This window comes from Narcine bancroftii, chromosome 4 (genome assembly GCF_036971445.1).
Source record: "Narcine bancroftii isolate sNarBan1 chromosome 4, sNarBan1.hap1, whole genome shotgun sequence".
NCBI classification, from domain to species: Eukaryota; Metazoa; Chordata; class Chondrichthyes; order Torpediniformes; family Narcinidae; genus Narcine; species Narcine bancroftii.
Window position 1 is genome coordinate 279,989,603 of NC_091472.1, and position 14,221 is coordinate 280,003,823.

The window sequence follows — 14,221 nt, forward strand, 5'->3', positions numbered from 1 at the left end:
CTGATGTTGCTACCTACTATTCAGCAAAACCACAGCTAAGAAATTGGATTTGACATAATCAGTGGGGAAAGTAAATCCTGTAAAGCTTGGTTTTAGTCCAGCACTATGATAAGATTTGACAGGCGCAGAATAAGTAAGAGGCCCTCTGGGACTGTTCGTGAAATATCACTAGTCTGATTGTTTTGTCACCTTCCTGGTGGGGAGAGTCAGAGGGGCTCTCACTTCTGGTTGGAAGTGTCTAGTCATGTGGGGAATCTGACCGGGCTGATACACCTCTGACACCATAATGTTGGTGCCAGAAAGAGTGAACACACAGTATAATGCAGGAGATCAAGTCAAGTTTATTGTCATCTAATTCTTCTTTCTTTCTCTTCTTTGGCTTGGCTTCGCGGACGAAGATTTATGGAGGGGTAATGTCCACGTCAGCTACAGGCTCGTTTGTGGCTAACAAGTCCGATGCGGGACAGGCAGACACGGTTGCAGCGGTAGCAAGGGAAAATTGGTTGGTTGGGGTTGGGTGTTGGGTTTTTCCTCCTTTGTCTTTTGTCAGTGAGGTGGGCTCTGCGGTCTTCTTCAAAGGAGGTTGCTGCCCGCCGAAATGTGAGGCGCCAAGATGCACGGTTTGAGGCGATATCAGCCCACTGGCGGTGGTCAATGTGGCAGGCACCAAGAGATTTCTTTAGGCAGTCCTTGTACCTCTTCTTTGGTGCACCTCTGTCACGGTGGCCAGTGGAGAGCTCGCCATATAACACGATCTTGGGAAGGAGATGGTCCTCCATTCTGGAGACGTGACCTACCCAACGCAGTTGGATCTTCAGCAGCGTGAATTCGATGCTGTCGGCCTCTGCCATCTCGAGTACTTCGATGTTGGAGATGAAGTCGCTTCAATGAACGTTGAGGATGGAGCGGAGACAACGCTGGTGAAAGCGTTCTAGGAGCCGTAGGTGATGCCGGTAGAGGACCCATGATTCAGAGCCGAACAGGAGTGTGGGTATGACAATGGCTCTGTATACGCTAATCTTTGTGAGGTTTTTCAGTTGGTTGTTTTTCCAGACTCTTTTGTGTAGTCTTCCAAAGGCGCTATTTGCCTTGGCGAGTCTGTTGTCTATCTCGTTGCCGATCCTTGCATCCGATGAAATGGTGCAGTCGAGATAGGTAAACTGGTTGACCGTTTTGAGTTTTGTGTGCCCGATGGAGATGTGGGGGGGCTGGTAGTCATGGTGGGGAGCTGGCTGATGGAGGACCTCAGTTTTCTTCAGGCTGACTTCCAGGCAAAACATTTTGGCAGTTTCCGCAAAACAGGACGTCAAGCGCTGAAGAGCTGCTGAAGCCAGGAGAGCCAGTTCTTCAGTGTCATTTAATTACAACCCGATGAAACAACGTTCTCTGATTTTCAATGCAAAACACAGTGCCAATCAAGTGAGATTTGACCTGGCGAAAGTTTAAAATATCGCTGAAGCTGCATGCAACCAAGGAAGTAGAGTGTTTTCCATCACACATGACTTATACCAGGAGAGCCAGTCAAGAATAACTCAATACAGAATATCCATTCTCTAAGTCAGAGGATTTTTACCCAAAAGGCCATTTCACTAGAATAGACTGACCTGGCCAATTCTAATCTTAAAAGGAGGATCTTAACTTCAAGTTGCTGAAGAAATCTTTCTACTTTCAGGATGCTAAGACTGCAAAATATCTGGTTTAGCCTCAGACAGCAACCTAAAAGAAATATGGAATTGGCAATTAGGGAATGGACTTTGTGGGAGACCTCAAAGAAAATGGACTTGGACTGCCAGATATTTAATTCAGCAATTTTTTTGTTCATCCATTGCCAGGCACCCAACAAGTAGTATGGCAATTAGAGAAGGTAAAAGGATTGATGGAGTGAGATAGATTAGGCTTTAATTGGTATAAATATAGATTCTGATGTAGAGATTTTAACTGATATTACAGAGGGAAATCTGATATAGATGATCAAGGATAGATCCTTGGTGGAATCTAGTATTAAAGTTGTGAGAGAAGGAAAATAAGTCATTGCACTTGATTCCCTGGGTAATACCTGGCACCGAGGAATGAAAGCAGAAGAGGAATTTGTGATGTTGAAAAGTGCCATTTCAATCAGTTGAAAGAGATGTTTAAACATGGAATTTTGCAAAAGGACAGGGGTGCGGTGCTGCCAAAGCTGCTCTGGCACTTCTGTTAAAAACGCCTAGAGACAAAAATAAACTCGTGGGAAATTAAACGGCGGCCACATATTAAATGCAGGGGATTTTATGGAACAGAGTGTTGTGGTTGGGGACAGGGAGAGGGGTTATGACAAGATTGTGGGTGAATAAGAGATTTAACCTGCTGTGGGATTTTAATGTGGATTTTGCACATTGTCTAATAGACTGTGTAAGTACAGGACAGAAAGTCCACACAGACAGATACAAGGGACTTGGATTAAAAATATACAACAGTGTGGAAAAAAAAATCTGCTTCAAACCCTCAAATATGAAATCCAGGAAGACTTTTATAAGATAAAAAATGTCCTGTGTCACATTCAACCTGAAGACTTTTTTCCTTCCCTTAGCCTGACATCCCAAGGAGTCATGTGCTTCGCTGAGCCACAGAAAAAAATAATCTCCAAATCCCACTTGAAACTAGGTTCTGCTTATTTCTATCCAGTGTGTATATAATAATAAGCAGTATTTCTGGGTGAGCACCTTGTATTTATTTTGGTGAATTACAATCATTGCCTCCAACATGCTAGATTCTGGTGTGCTCTCTCCTGCCTTAAGGAATAGCGATTATATAAAATTATTCCAGCATCGATCAACTTGGTCTCAAAAAACTAGAGGATGTGATAACAGGATTGCAATTGATGTTTCAGTTAGTGCCATAACCTTTTGTTCACTTTTTCCACCCCCATCCAAATGGGCCAAAGTCTGGCCAAGTGACCCCTCTTACCAAATGGCTCTTATTTCTCTTTGGGCTACCGACCTAGCCGCTGGGTTATTTGACAGGTTTGCGATCCAGGCCTGCACCACCCAGCCCAGTGCTGTTGAGTTGCTATGAATTCCTCGGCTGGCTGCTCCTGGGGAAGGGGGGGAGGCATCCTTGCCTTAGGTAGGACCACATGGTTGAGAACTGTGCACAGAGGAGATTTGTACCTGCGACTGTACACGAGGAACATCATGGAAGGGTGGAAATGTCAGGCTCCTCTTTTAAAAATCAGCAGGAACACAAGTTTTGTGACAAATAACATTGAACTTTGCAATGCAGGGCGCCCCTGCTAATGCCGTTGCTTTGAGTCCGGTGCTGTGCTATTGTCTGTTGTTAGTCCGTGTACACAGCGACATCCGCCCACCTCTACCTTACTCCCTACAATACTTTCACGCCAATCTCACCATTACTGACAAGCAAATTCACAGCTCTTGGTGGAGGGTGCTGGCGGAGTTGGACAAAGTAGCAGATGTAGTTATGCAAAGCTGCGTTCAGTCAGCATTTAATGACTAGATGAGATACCAGAGGATGTGGGTGAAGGGTGAAAGGGGGAACATTAAGGGGAACTTCACATAGAGAATAATGGCCCACTAGCTCAGAATGACAGACCATACTCTGATCACTTTGGCTCAATGAAACTTCAAAAAAATGGTATTGACATAGAAATTGGACTGCATTCCCACATTAGTACTACAGAAATAATTAATCAGATTTCCATTAATATGAAGAAAATTTGCCAGCATATCAAGCAGATAAATTGAAAAATTTCTGTTTTCGTTGATGAATCAACAAGCCTGGGCAGGTGATTCGGTGAGAGAAGTTCATGGAATTAATAATTTTCAATCATTTATGGACAAATTGTACTCTGTTTACAGTAATCACCTCTAAATCAAAAGGAACTGTCTGAATGTGCCTCTCAACTAGAACAACAATTTCCTTGTCCCATTCATGTAATGAGCAGATACTCAAAATGCACCCAAAAAATTAGCACTGCATCCTGCAAAAGGAGGAGTTAAGAACATATCCAAGGATCTCGGGGAGGATCGCTTCTCCATCTTTTGGCTAAGATGAAGTGTAGGATCTTGGGGAGGACAAGATGTTTGAAGATGGGTGTATTTTGTCAGGACAGGTAAATAAAATCTAAGTATTTATGAGGGGAAAAGACAAAAGATTTGAAGTGAAAGGAGCACTAAATGGATCTGAAAATAATACCAGTTAACAGGAGGGTTAAGGAGGGAGGTGGGGGGGATTCACTGAATATGAATAAGGATGAAAAAGCAATAGCTTGGTATCATGAACAAAATTAACACTCAAAACAATCAAGATGTATACCACAGAAACAAGAAGGAAAAGAATTTAGGCCTAAAACAGGATAGAGTTTTCAAAGAAGTTTGGTTTTGAGTGATCGAAGAAAAAGAAAGACGAAACCAAGACAACTAAATTCGATCCTGTGAAGGAAGCCATGAGCCCCTCAAACATTTTTGGGGAAGATGGAATGACCAATTTGGGATAAGAGAGTAATTTTTAAAATGTACACACATTATCCCTAAAAAACATCAATAGTATTTTCCAGGATACTCTACAATCTCCAACACCAAATATCAACAAATTGAGTTAGAACACAAACAAGATAAATGTCAAAGGAAAATTTCAAGCTGTTCTACCTGTCTGTATCTGATAAAACAGATGGAGGTGTTCTAGATGTTTCTGGTTGACTTGAATTGGCACTTTCTCCTGATGATCTTTGTGTGGGATCACCAGCAAATAGATAATAGTTGAGAAATCTCCAAATAGCAATAATTGGGTAAAATAATGTTCTCATGAAAGCCCATAATCCTGCTTCTGAGGATGGTACCATTGAAGATGTAGATCTTCCACCCTATGAAACACAAGAACAAGCACAATGTTCCTGAACACATCCCTATTTTGAAAACATTTTTCACGGGTGTGATTAAGATTTCAATTTTTTTTAAAACAAATTTACAGATACATTTTCAAATTGACTTTTAATATATTGCTAAATGCTGCACCAAGCATAGTTTTGACACAAAAACAGAAGTGCTGCAATAACATGTCTTCCTTTCAACTTTAGCTTGAAACAATTCATTTAAAAAGAAAGCATATGGTTCTCATGGAGAAAATATTGGGTGAAAAATGGTTTAATGTACATACTGGGATTAGGATGATTGAGGCATTTGGTACCAACTCCAACTCAGTCAATGTTTTCTTGTAATCATCCTTCGTAAATTGTTTCCTTGGAAATGTTATTGCCAATTGAAAATTTCCATATTTACCACCAACTTGCTGCAAGAAAATAATTTGAATCAGACCTGCAGAATTTTGGACAAAATGACCTCATTCTGAACAGCTAAGTAAATATTATTACAGATTAGTGGTAGCATCAAATCAAAGTAATCTGTACAGGATAATAAATGGCATTTGAACAGTGGTTGAAGAACTTCACTAGTAAAAGCATACAAATTGATCAGCTACACTTTTAACAAGATTCAAAATGCTTTTTAAAAAAATTCAGCCAAAATTCATCAACATTTTTAATTTTTCATTGGCTTCATGAAACTATATATATATTTTTTTTAAAAATATTTTATTTTTGATTTTCCACAGACTCGTATAAATTCAAACATACAATACAAACTCTTTCAACACCAGTATAACATCCAGAGTCCATTTTTATGCCCCCCACCCCTTTCCCATCCCTCTTGCCTTGATACAACTAAGAATAAAGTCATACAAATTATACAGATATGAAAAACAAATACCAGTGGGTCAATAACTCTTACCGAAACCTAGGAAAAAGCCTAGGAGTGAAAAAAAATCCAAGGTAATTGAATAATCAAATGTAAGGAATAAAAAAAATGATTAACAGTGCATGTCACTCGCACCATGTCACATATCATTGATCCCAATCATTTCTCTGTTGGGAAGGATTTTTTCATTACCCTTATTCTGAAGGAGGAGTCATATCTGCAGACCCATATACTGAAGATAAGGTTGCCACCCTCTGATGAACGTGTCATATTTCCTCCTTCAATTATGCATGAATTTCTCCCGGGGAATTCTGTATTCCATTGTGTAATGTTTAGTTGGGAGTTGGACTTCCATGTGACTGCTATACATTTTCTGGCAACTGCCAAGGCGAACATCACAAAATGAATTTAGTATTTGTACTATCTAAAACACATGAAACAGTATAGTTGGAGGGTCTTCTGGAATATTAAGAATCACATTTTACATTTGTGGTCCAAGGCGGAAGACATTTAATAAAATCGTTCAATGCTTAAATGGAAATTGAAGAATTGAATTGTACCAAAATCCAATGAAAAACTTAAGTTTTATATGCTATTCTTGAATACAACAATGAAAAATAGAACAAATGTGCAGACTACATTGTTTCAGGGAAAAAAGTTCAGTTGAAAGAGTATAATGGCAATATCATTTTACTAATGAGAGGTCCATTCAATAGTTTGATAATCATGGGGTAGTAATAGTCCTTGAACCTGGTTGTGCTGTTTTCTAACCCACGAACCTTCTTCCCAACTTGGGGGGCATAGGAGGAAGAAGAGTGAGAGACCAGGGTGGGGATGGGAACTGGTAATGTTGACAAATGGGAACTAGTGTAGTTGCAAGAAAGTAATGGAAGTCTAAGGGCCAATGCACTGTTCAAACATAGATAAAAGAGAAAACAACCAATGATCTACATCATTCAATAGACTTTTTTTTTTACATTTCGAGTGCTGTCCAGCCCATGAGCCCACGCCATCCATGACTTTGGAATGTGGAAGAAAACAGGAGCAGCGAGAGGAAGTTCATGCAAATTCATTACAGACAACTGTGGATTTGAACCAAGGTCGCTGGTGCTGTGGTAACGTCATGCTCTGCTATCATGCCGTGTGAATTGCAACATAATATATTATTTTACCGATTCAGCAAAATCTCTTGCTTCTTCCAAACTGGCATCTGGTGAGAACTGGTTTGTAAAGGAAGATCCATCAGGGAGTCTGAACTGGATTCGGCAAATTTTGCTACAAAGATGAAAGATAACAATTGAAACAGCATTCAGAAGCACAGTAATAGTTGACTCAATTCCAAATACAACAGTGGACCAAAAATATAAGATTGGGCCATCTAACCTGGCTTCAAAATTTTGCAAGATACTAAATTTCAAATTAAATAGCTCTAAATCTAAAAACTATTTTGTTATCTTCAAAACTCTTGGACACAAAGTATGTAGAGCATTTAATGATTAATTTCAAAACAACTTGAATTGGGAATCAATGAGAAAATACTTTTAAATAGATTGTGACATTTCGGAATGCAAACAGTTTTACATTTAATGATGACAACAGTCTTCGAAGTGACCTCGAGATTTCAAAACATTATTATAAAGTTCACTTCTTGATGGTTTAATAAATAGCAGCATCAGGTACAATTATCCTGTATAAATGAAAATGAAATTAATTATCCTAGTAACATTAATATTTTGTCATGAAGTTTCTTTCCTTTGTAGCAGCTGCTACAACACAGAAAGCACAACCCTGAACTCGGTGGGGTTTCCAGTAGAACTGTTTATTTGAATTTCGCGCGGGTCCCCTTAAGGCCAACAGGAGTTCCACCCCGCGCAGTGGTGACGTCATCACATGGCCCTGGGCGTGAGCTGTGGCCTAAGCCACAAGGCAATGAGCAAGCCCTGACGGCGCCATCTTCTGCAGCTGCCTCACCAGCGTGGCAGTACAAACGGGGCCTGTTTGCTTCAGAGAGATGTGCGTCGCCATACAACCCCCCACCCCAGAACCAGCTTACGTGTCCTGCCGCTTGAGCGGTTGGCCCTTCCGTCTAGGTTGGGTCGTTTACATGGGCTGGTTTAAGTCCATGTGCGCCAACTTTAGTCGCTCGACTGTGAAAAGTTTCTCCCTGCCCCCAATGTCCAGAGTGAAAGTCTTTCCCAACCGATGAAGGATCTTGTACAGGCGCTGCAGGGGGATCGGGTGCGAGCCACCCCAGACGAGCACAAACTCTGCTGAGACCAGCTCTTTGGGGATGTTCGCCGAGTGCTTGCCGTGGTCCATGAGAAAGGTCGGGGTCTCACCTCCAAGTTCGGCACCTGTTCCGAATACCTGTTCCGCCATACCTGGTAGTGACATCTGTGCACCATAGACGAGCTCTGCAGACGAAGCCTGGAGGTCTTCTTTCGGAGCCGTTCAAATGCCAAGCAGGATGGGGCCTCGTGCTATCGTGTAGGACTCAAGAGCGGTCAGGGGCAGCATGCTCAACTCTGCTCCAGTGTTCATCTGGAAGCGTTAACCGTTGGTCTTATCCACCACGTGTAAGAGCCTGTTTGTGTGGCCAGCCATCAATGGGTTGGCGGCATTTGCGGGCTTGGGCTCCCCAGCACTGGTGATTGAAGCACCAGATGGCCTGTGGTCGGCTGGGTCCAGGGCAGGCAACCTGGTTCATTGTGGCCTTGTTTAGTTCGTCACATGTCGGCACGTGCGACCTACCTGGGGCCAGAGAATTCCTCGTCCGCTAGTAGGAGCTGGATGTCTTCTGCCATTTGTTCGAGGAATGCTTGCTCAAACATCAGGCAAGGTTGTGACCTTCAGCCAGTGTGAGCATCTTATCCATTAAGGTGGACAGGGCTCTGTCCCCCAGGTCGTCGAGGTGCATCAGCCTGACCGTGCGCTGCTGATGGGAGAGACCGAAGGTGCAGAGGAGGAGAGTTTTGAGGGCGATATACTTGCCCTCCTCAGGAGGATCGTAATCAGGTTATCCACCATTTCCTCATCGAGGACGCTCACCACATGGTAGAACATGGTGGAGTACGAGGTGATCGGCCTCAGATGAAACTGCGCCTACGTCTGCTTGAACCACAAGCGGGGTTGATGGGTCCATAGGGGGAGCTTCACAGAGAGTGCTGATCGCTGATGAATCCATGTTGGGAGACCAGATAATGTCTGGGCTCTGCAGGGTCACCAATGTAGCAGCTGCTACAACACAGAAAGCTCACCTCCGAACTCGATGGGGTTTCCAGTAGAACTGTTTACTTGAATTTCACACGCGCCCCTTTAAGGCCAATGGGAGTTCTGCCCTGCGCAGCGGTGATGTCATCACACGGCCTGGGGTGCGAGCTGTGGCCTAAGCCACGAGGCAATGAGCAAGCCCCGACGGCACCATCTTCTGCAGTTCCCCGCTGTGGTACAAACGGGCCCTGTTTTGCTTAGAGATGTGTGCCACCATACCTTTCTATTTTCCTGCCAAAGCTTTCAGGTTCCTTCAAACTAATCCTTCAGGTATTGCCTACTTGTGATAGAGAAAGTACAGTAAAAGATACAGTTAGTGTAGCTGTTAGTGCAAAGCTGTTACAGCACCAGCAACCAGGTTCGGGGATCACATCCAGCATTATCTGTATGGAGTTTGTACACTCTCCCTGTGTCTTTGTAGGCTTTCCCCAGGAGCCCCCCACCATTCAAAATGTACGGGGGTTGTACATTAACTGGGTGGCACAGGCTCGTGGACTGAAATGGCCTATTTCTGTGCTGTTTGTCTAAATTTAAATCCCCACGAGCCAGAATTCCAGCAACCAGCAGCATGGCACCCCTAGTGGTTAGTTCACCCATGGCACACAGTCTCAACCAAAAAATTCACTTATCCAGCATCTACCATTCTCCGTAGGTGCCAGATACTGGGGGTTTTACTGTAGCATTAGGTATGGGATCTGAAGTTGCGGCAGAATTTATTAACTGAAGAGTGTAAAGATTAAAAAATAAAAGTGAAAGGGAGCAAGTGACACTGAAAAAAAGGTTCTGAGAGAGAGCATTCCAGATAATTTCCTCAATGGATGATATGGAAAAATTCTCATACACATGTTAAATGAAAGAAAAACATCACTTTAAAATAATATTTAGAATCATTTCACAAGTTTGCTGCCAATCCAAGATCCATAAACATATGGTGTAATCTCTCAATCAATTAAATTAAGAAGTGAAAGTTAATATTTAGGTGTTTTGTCAAATGATGTACCTTCTTTCATTATTAAGAGCTTTTTTCCTGGCTTCCTCTGCAGCCTGCCTTTCCAACTCAGAAGCTCTTTTTGCTGCTTCAGCTTCCTCCTTGGTTTTTGCATAGCGCGCAGCTCTCTCCGCCCGATCCTAAAAAGGAAGATGTTCAAAGATTACAATTTAAAATGTTAAATAGAGAACAATTTTATTTTTAAGACAGACAGAAGGTCAGCATTTTGAGAACTCCAAGACAAGAATATCCAGCAATTTGTAAAAAAAAAAAGTATTTGGCAAAAGAACTCAGAGAGATGAGAAAGCAGATTTAAGCTTGATTTGTGAACTTGGTCCTGAAAATAATTAAATATTCACAATTAACTTAAGTTACTCAGTGAAGCACAAAGAGGTGTTTACCAAAAAAAAAACCCACAGATAGCTGTGAACTAAGCTGTTTGAGTTTACTTGCCTAGATATCATGAAAAACAAAGCTTTTTAGTGTATTTCCATATACAAGGCAATAAAACAATTCAATTCTCCCTGCAGATGACGCTGAACAGAAATAGCAGTGTCTGTATTTTTCCAGTTCAGCAAAACTATCATCTGGCAAACTTGGGACTCTTGAAGGACTTTCTGGATTATTAGAGGTCATTCCCCATTAATAGCCTGGCATATTTCTAAATGACCTTTTTTTCCCTAAAGGTGATAATACATGTTCCAGTGAACTGTGTAGTTAAAAGTGGCCTTGGGAAATGGAGTGACAGCATCACTGTGTGGTATGGAGGTGCCAATGCACAGGACAGGGTAAAAAAAAAACTAGACTTAGGAACTTGGCCAGTGCCATCAAGAGCATCAATCTTCACTCCATTTGAGACTGTCCTCTATCCTCAAGGGCCCACACCACTCAGGCCATCCCCTCTTCACATTTATGGTTTTTAGACTGCAGGCATGTAACAGCACAATCAGGGAATTTTGCCGCTACACAGGCAGTCTAAAAAGGTAGGTGCAGGAATTTTGAGTCAATTCCAGCATTGCGATTTATCCTGCAGGTCCCCTACAACTTTTTGGAGGAAGCCTGAAGTGTAAATCATTTCAGAAAAATTAATTGCCGGTCATTCACTCTACTGCATGTCCAACCATTGGGACTGTTGCACTCAGGTACCTGCAGTCTAAAAAGGCGTTCAGTGTGAACGATCACATGGGTAGTAATTATGTTAATTTTTTCCATGATTCTCCAGATATTGCAGTCTAAAAAACCTTAATTGCTACAATCAAGGATTTATTTGAGCCTGAAGTCGAACACTCAGTGGAACAAGAACAGTTTCTTCCCCTTCCACCATCATATTTCTGAATAGAACAATGAACTAGACAATATCCACTTTCTCTTATTTTTGCAGTAACTTAATTATTTTTAAATGTAATTTATAGCCATATTTGCACTGTTACATATCCACAAAACGACAATTTTTGTGACATGATAATAACTCTGATTCTGTGAAACCTGTTGGTTTTAAAACACAACGGGTCTCAACTCACTTCATTAACAATATCTCAATGAAAAGAAAATAGAAGGAACTCCTCCTTACTTGAATTATGAAAATATTCAAAAACACAAGAATGGTCCTGTCCAAAAACTATTTGAATCTTAAGTCAACCCATTTTTCCAAGGTGACACGTTTGCATTATGTACAAAGATTGAAATTTCAAAGCTTAAAAGTTAAGAAACACATACGAGAGCAATCTGCTGTCTTATTCTTTCCCGTGCCAAACGTTCTTCTTCTTTATCTCGACTTCTTTCCTCCAGCATTCTCTTTGTTCTGTCTTCTTCTTGTTTTCGCTTGAATTCTACCATTTCCTTGCCTATTTTTCTACGTTCAACTTCAACTTTAACTTCATTCTGAAAGTAGTTTTGGAAACAAAGGATGAATTCAATAAAACAAATAATTGAAGTTTAATTGAAGGGTGGCATGGTTGGTGTAGCAGTTAGCGCTACGCCTTCACAGTGCAAGCGATCAGGATAGGGGTTCAAATCCCATGCTCTCTGTGAGTTGGTATGTTCTCCTGTGGTTTCCCCCATAGTTTTGTCCCACCATTCGAAATGTACTGAAGGGTGCAGGTCAAATGGTGTAAATTGGGCAGCACAGACTCGTGGGCCGAAATGACCTGTAACCATGCTGTATGTCTAAATTAAAAAATTTAGTTTAACATTCCCTTGATATGTTGAATCGAATATCTTGCAAAAGGGACAGCCTAGTGAAGGCTATCATAATCACTGAAGTGAATTTTTTGTTTACAAGTGTCAACAAACAATAAGGTTTTTCCACAAGTGACAATTTTAAATTACAGCTTTAAGGTGTATTGTTGCAAACCACTAGAAAAAAGCCATTGACCATCATTTCATCATACTGTTCTGGGAATATTTGACTTTCACTCTTATCTTGCTAGTTACATCACTCATTTATGAACCATGGTTCATTGGAACAAAGATTACTTTCTTTAAAAAAGTAAGAAAGATAAACAGAACTCCATTTAATATAAAATAATAACTGCTGACATACTCTAAAAGATGAGCATCATTAATTATTCATAACTAGCAAGCTCAAAGCCTTATTATACGGAACATTCTCCAGTAAAAATTATTTCAGTTATTCAACCTCCATAGTCTTAAAATGTTTTGCATTGGTTAGTATCAAAAATATTCCTTTTAATTTATTGTTTTCAATTGAAAGCAAATAAATAACTACTTTCCTAAACTCTTCATGAAAAACTCACATAATTCGACCTACCTTGTTGTTTCACTTGCAAGTCTTGTCAGTTGCTAACATTATAAGGAACTCATCCCACCCCAGTCATATTTTTTTCCCCACTGAGCAGAAAATAGGTGTCCTTGAAAACAAACTTACAGATGCCTCGATAATTTCTTTCCTGTTGTTATCAGGTTCCTAAATGAATCTCATACTGGCAAAAAAAAGATGCTTTTGTACTGTAATTTTTTTCAACAGCACTTTTCTCTATACCCTGCACAATTTGACTGATAATACGACTTCCTGCCTGTTGCTTTTTTTTAAATTATTGCACTATCTGCTGATTGAGATGACTTGCCTAGATATGGAAAACAAAGATTTTTTATTGTATCTCAATATACATTGCAATTAAACAATTCAACTCTCCCTGCAGAAGATACAGAACAAAAATGGCTGTGTCTGTATTTTTGCAGTTAAGCAAAACTATTATCTGGCAAACTTGGTACTCTGAAAGTGCCGGTCTGGCAAATTTTCCAGATTTTTAGACGTTGTTCCCCATCAATAGCATGACATATTTCCAATCGACTTCAACTTATTGCATTAGTTTGTGTTGCATTAAAATAGTTGAGACACACTTTTTTTTGTTGTCTAAATTCTGGGATTTATGCTATTGCTTCAATTGATAACCTAATTTGACAAGGTCCTCCATGGGAGACTTGTACAGAAAATCATGAGGCATGGAACTTTGGCTGTGTGGATTAAGAATTGGTTTTCCTGTCAAAAGCAAAGAGTAGTAGTGGATGTAAAGTATTCTGCTTGGAGGTCATTGACTGGTGGAGCTCTGCAGGGATCTGTTCTGGGACCCCTGCTCTTTGTAATTTTTCTAAGGGACATGGACAAAGAAATTGAGGGATGATTCAGAAAGTTTGCAGATGGTATGAAAGTGTTCTCGATAGTGTTGGAGGGCATCGTAGGTTACAAAAGGATACAGACAGGATGCAGAGTTGGGCAGAAAAGTGGCAGATGGAGTTCAATCTGAATAAATGCGAGGTGATACATTTAGGAAGGTCAAACTTGAAGGCAGAGTACATGGTTAATGGTAGAATACTTACCAGTGTTGAAGAACAGAGGGACTTGGGGTCCAAATCCATACATCTCTCAAGGTAGTGCTGCAGGTTGGGCTTCATTAGACAGGGGAATGAGTTCAGGAGTTGTAGGATAATGTTGCAGCTCTATAAATCTCTGGTGAGATGACATTTAGAATATTGTGTTCAGTTTTGGTCACCTCATTACCAGAGATTTACCAGGATGTTGTCTGGATTGGAAAATATGTCTTATGAGGCAAGGTCAGCAGAGCTAGAATTTTTCTCTATGGAGTTGGCTTAATAGAGGTCTACAAGATTAAGAGAGGCATAGATGAGGTAGAGAGCCAGCACTTTTTTCCCCCAGGGCAGGAGTAGCAAACACCAGAGGACATCTGCACAA

At 40.9% G+C, this 14,221-nt stretch overlaps 1 protein-coding gene across 3 annotated transcripts in view; it reads right to left on the bottom strand.

Annotated features, from left to right (window-relative positions):
* ubxn4 (UBX domain protein 4) overlaps positions 1-14,221 on the bottom strand; it is a 64,753-nt gene that overhangs the window by 4,600 nt on the left and 45,932 nt on the right. For all 3 annotated transcript variants that reach the window (XM_069935173.1, XM_069935171.1, XM_069935172.1), the window contains 5 exons: positions 11,725-11,889; positions 10,021-10,148; positions 6,923-7,025; positions 5,155-5,286; positions 4,647-4,861 (listed from right to left, as the gene is read on the bottom strand). In XM_069935173.1, the coding sequence (XP_069791274.1) occupies positions 4,647-4,861; positions 5,155-5,286; positions 6,923-7,025; positions 10,021-10,148; positions 11,725-11,889 (743 nt within the window). The remainder of the gene's footprint in view (positions 1-4,646; positions 4,862-5,154; positions 5,287-6,922; positions 7,026-10,020; positions 10,149-11,724; positions 11,890-14,221) is intronic.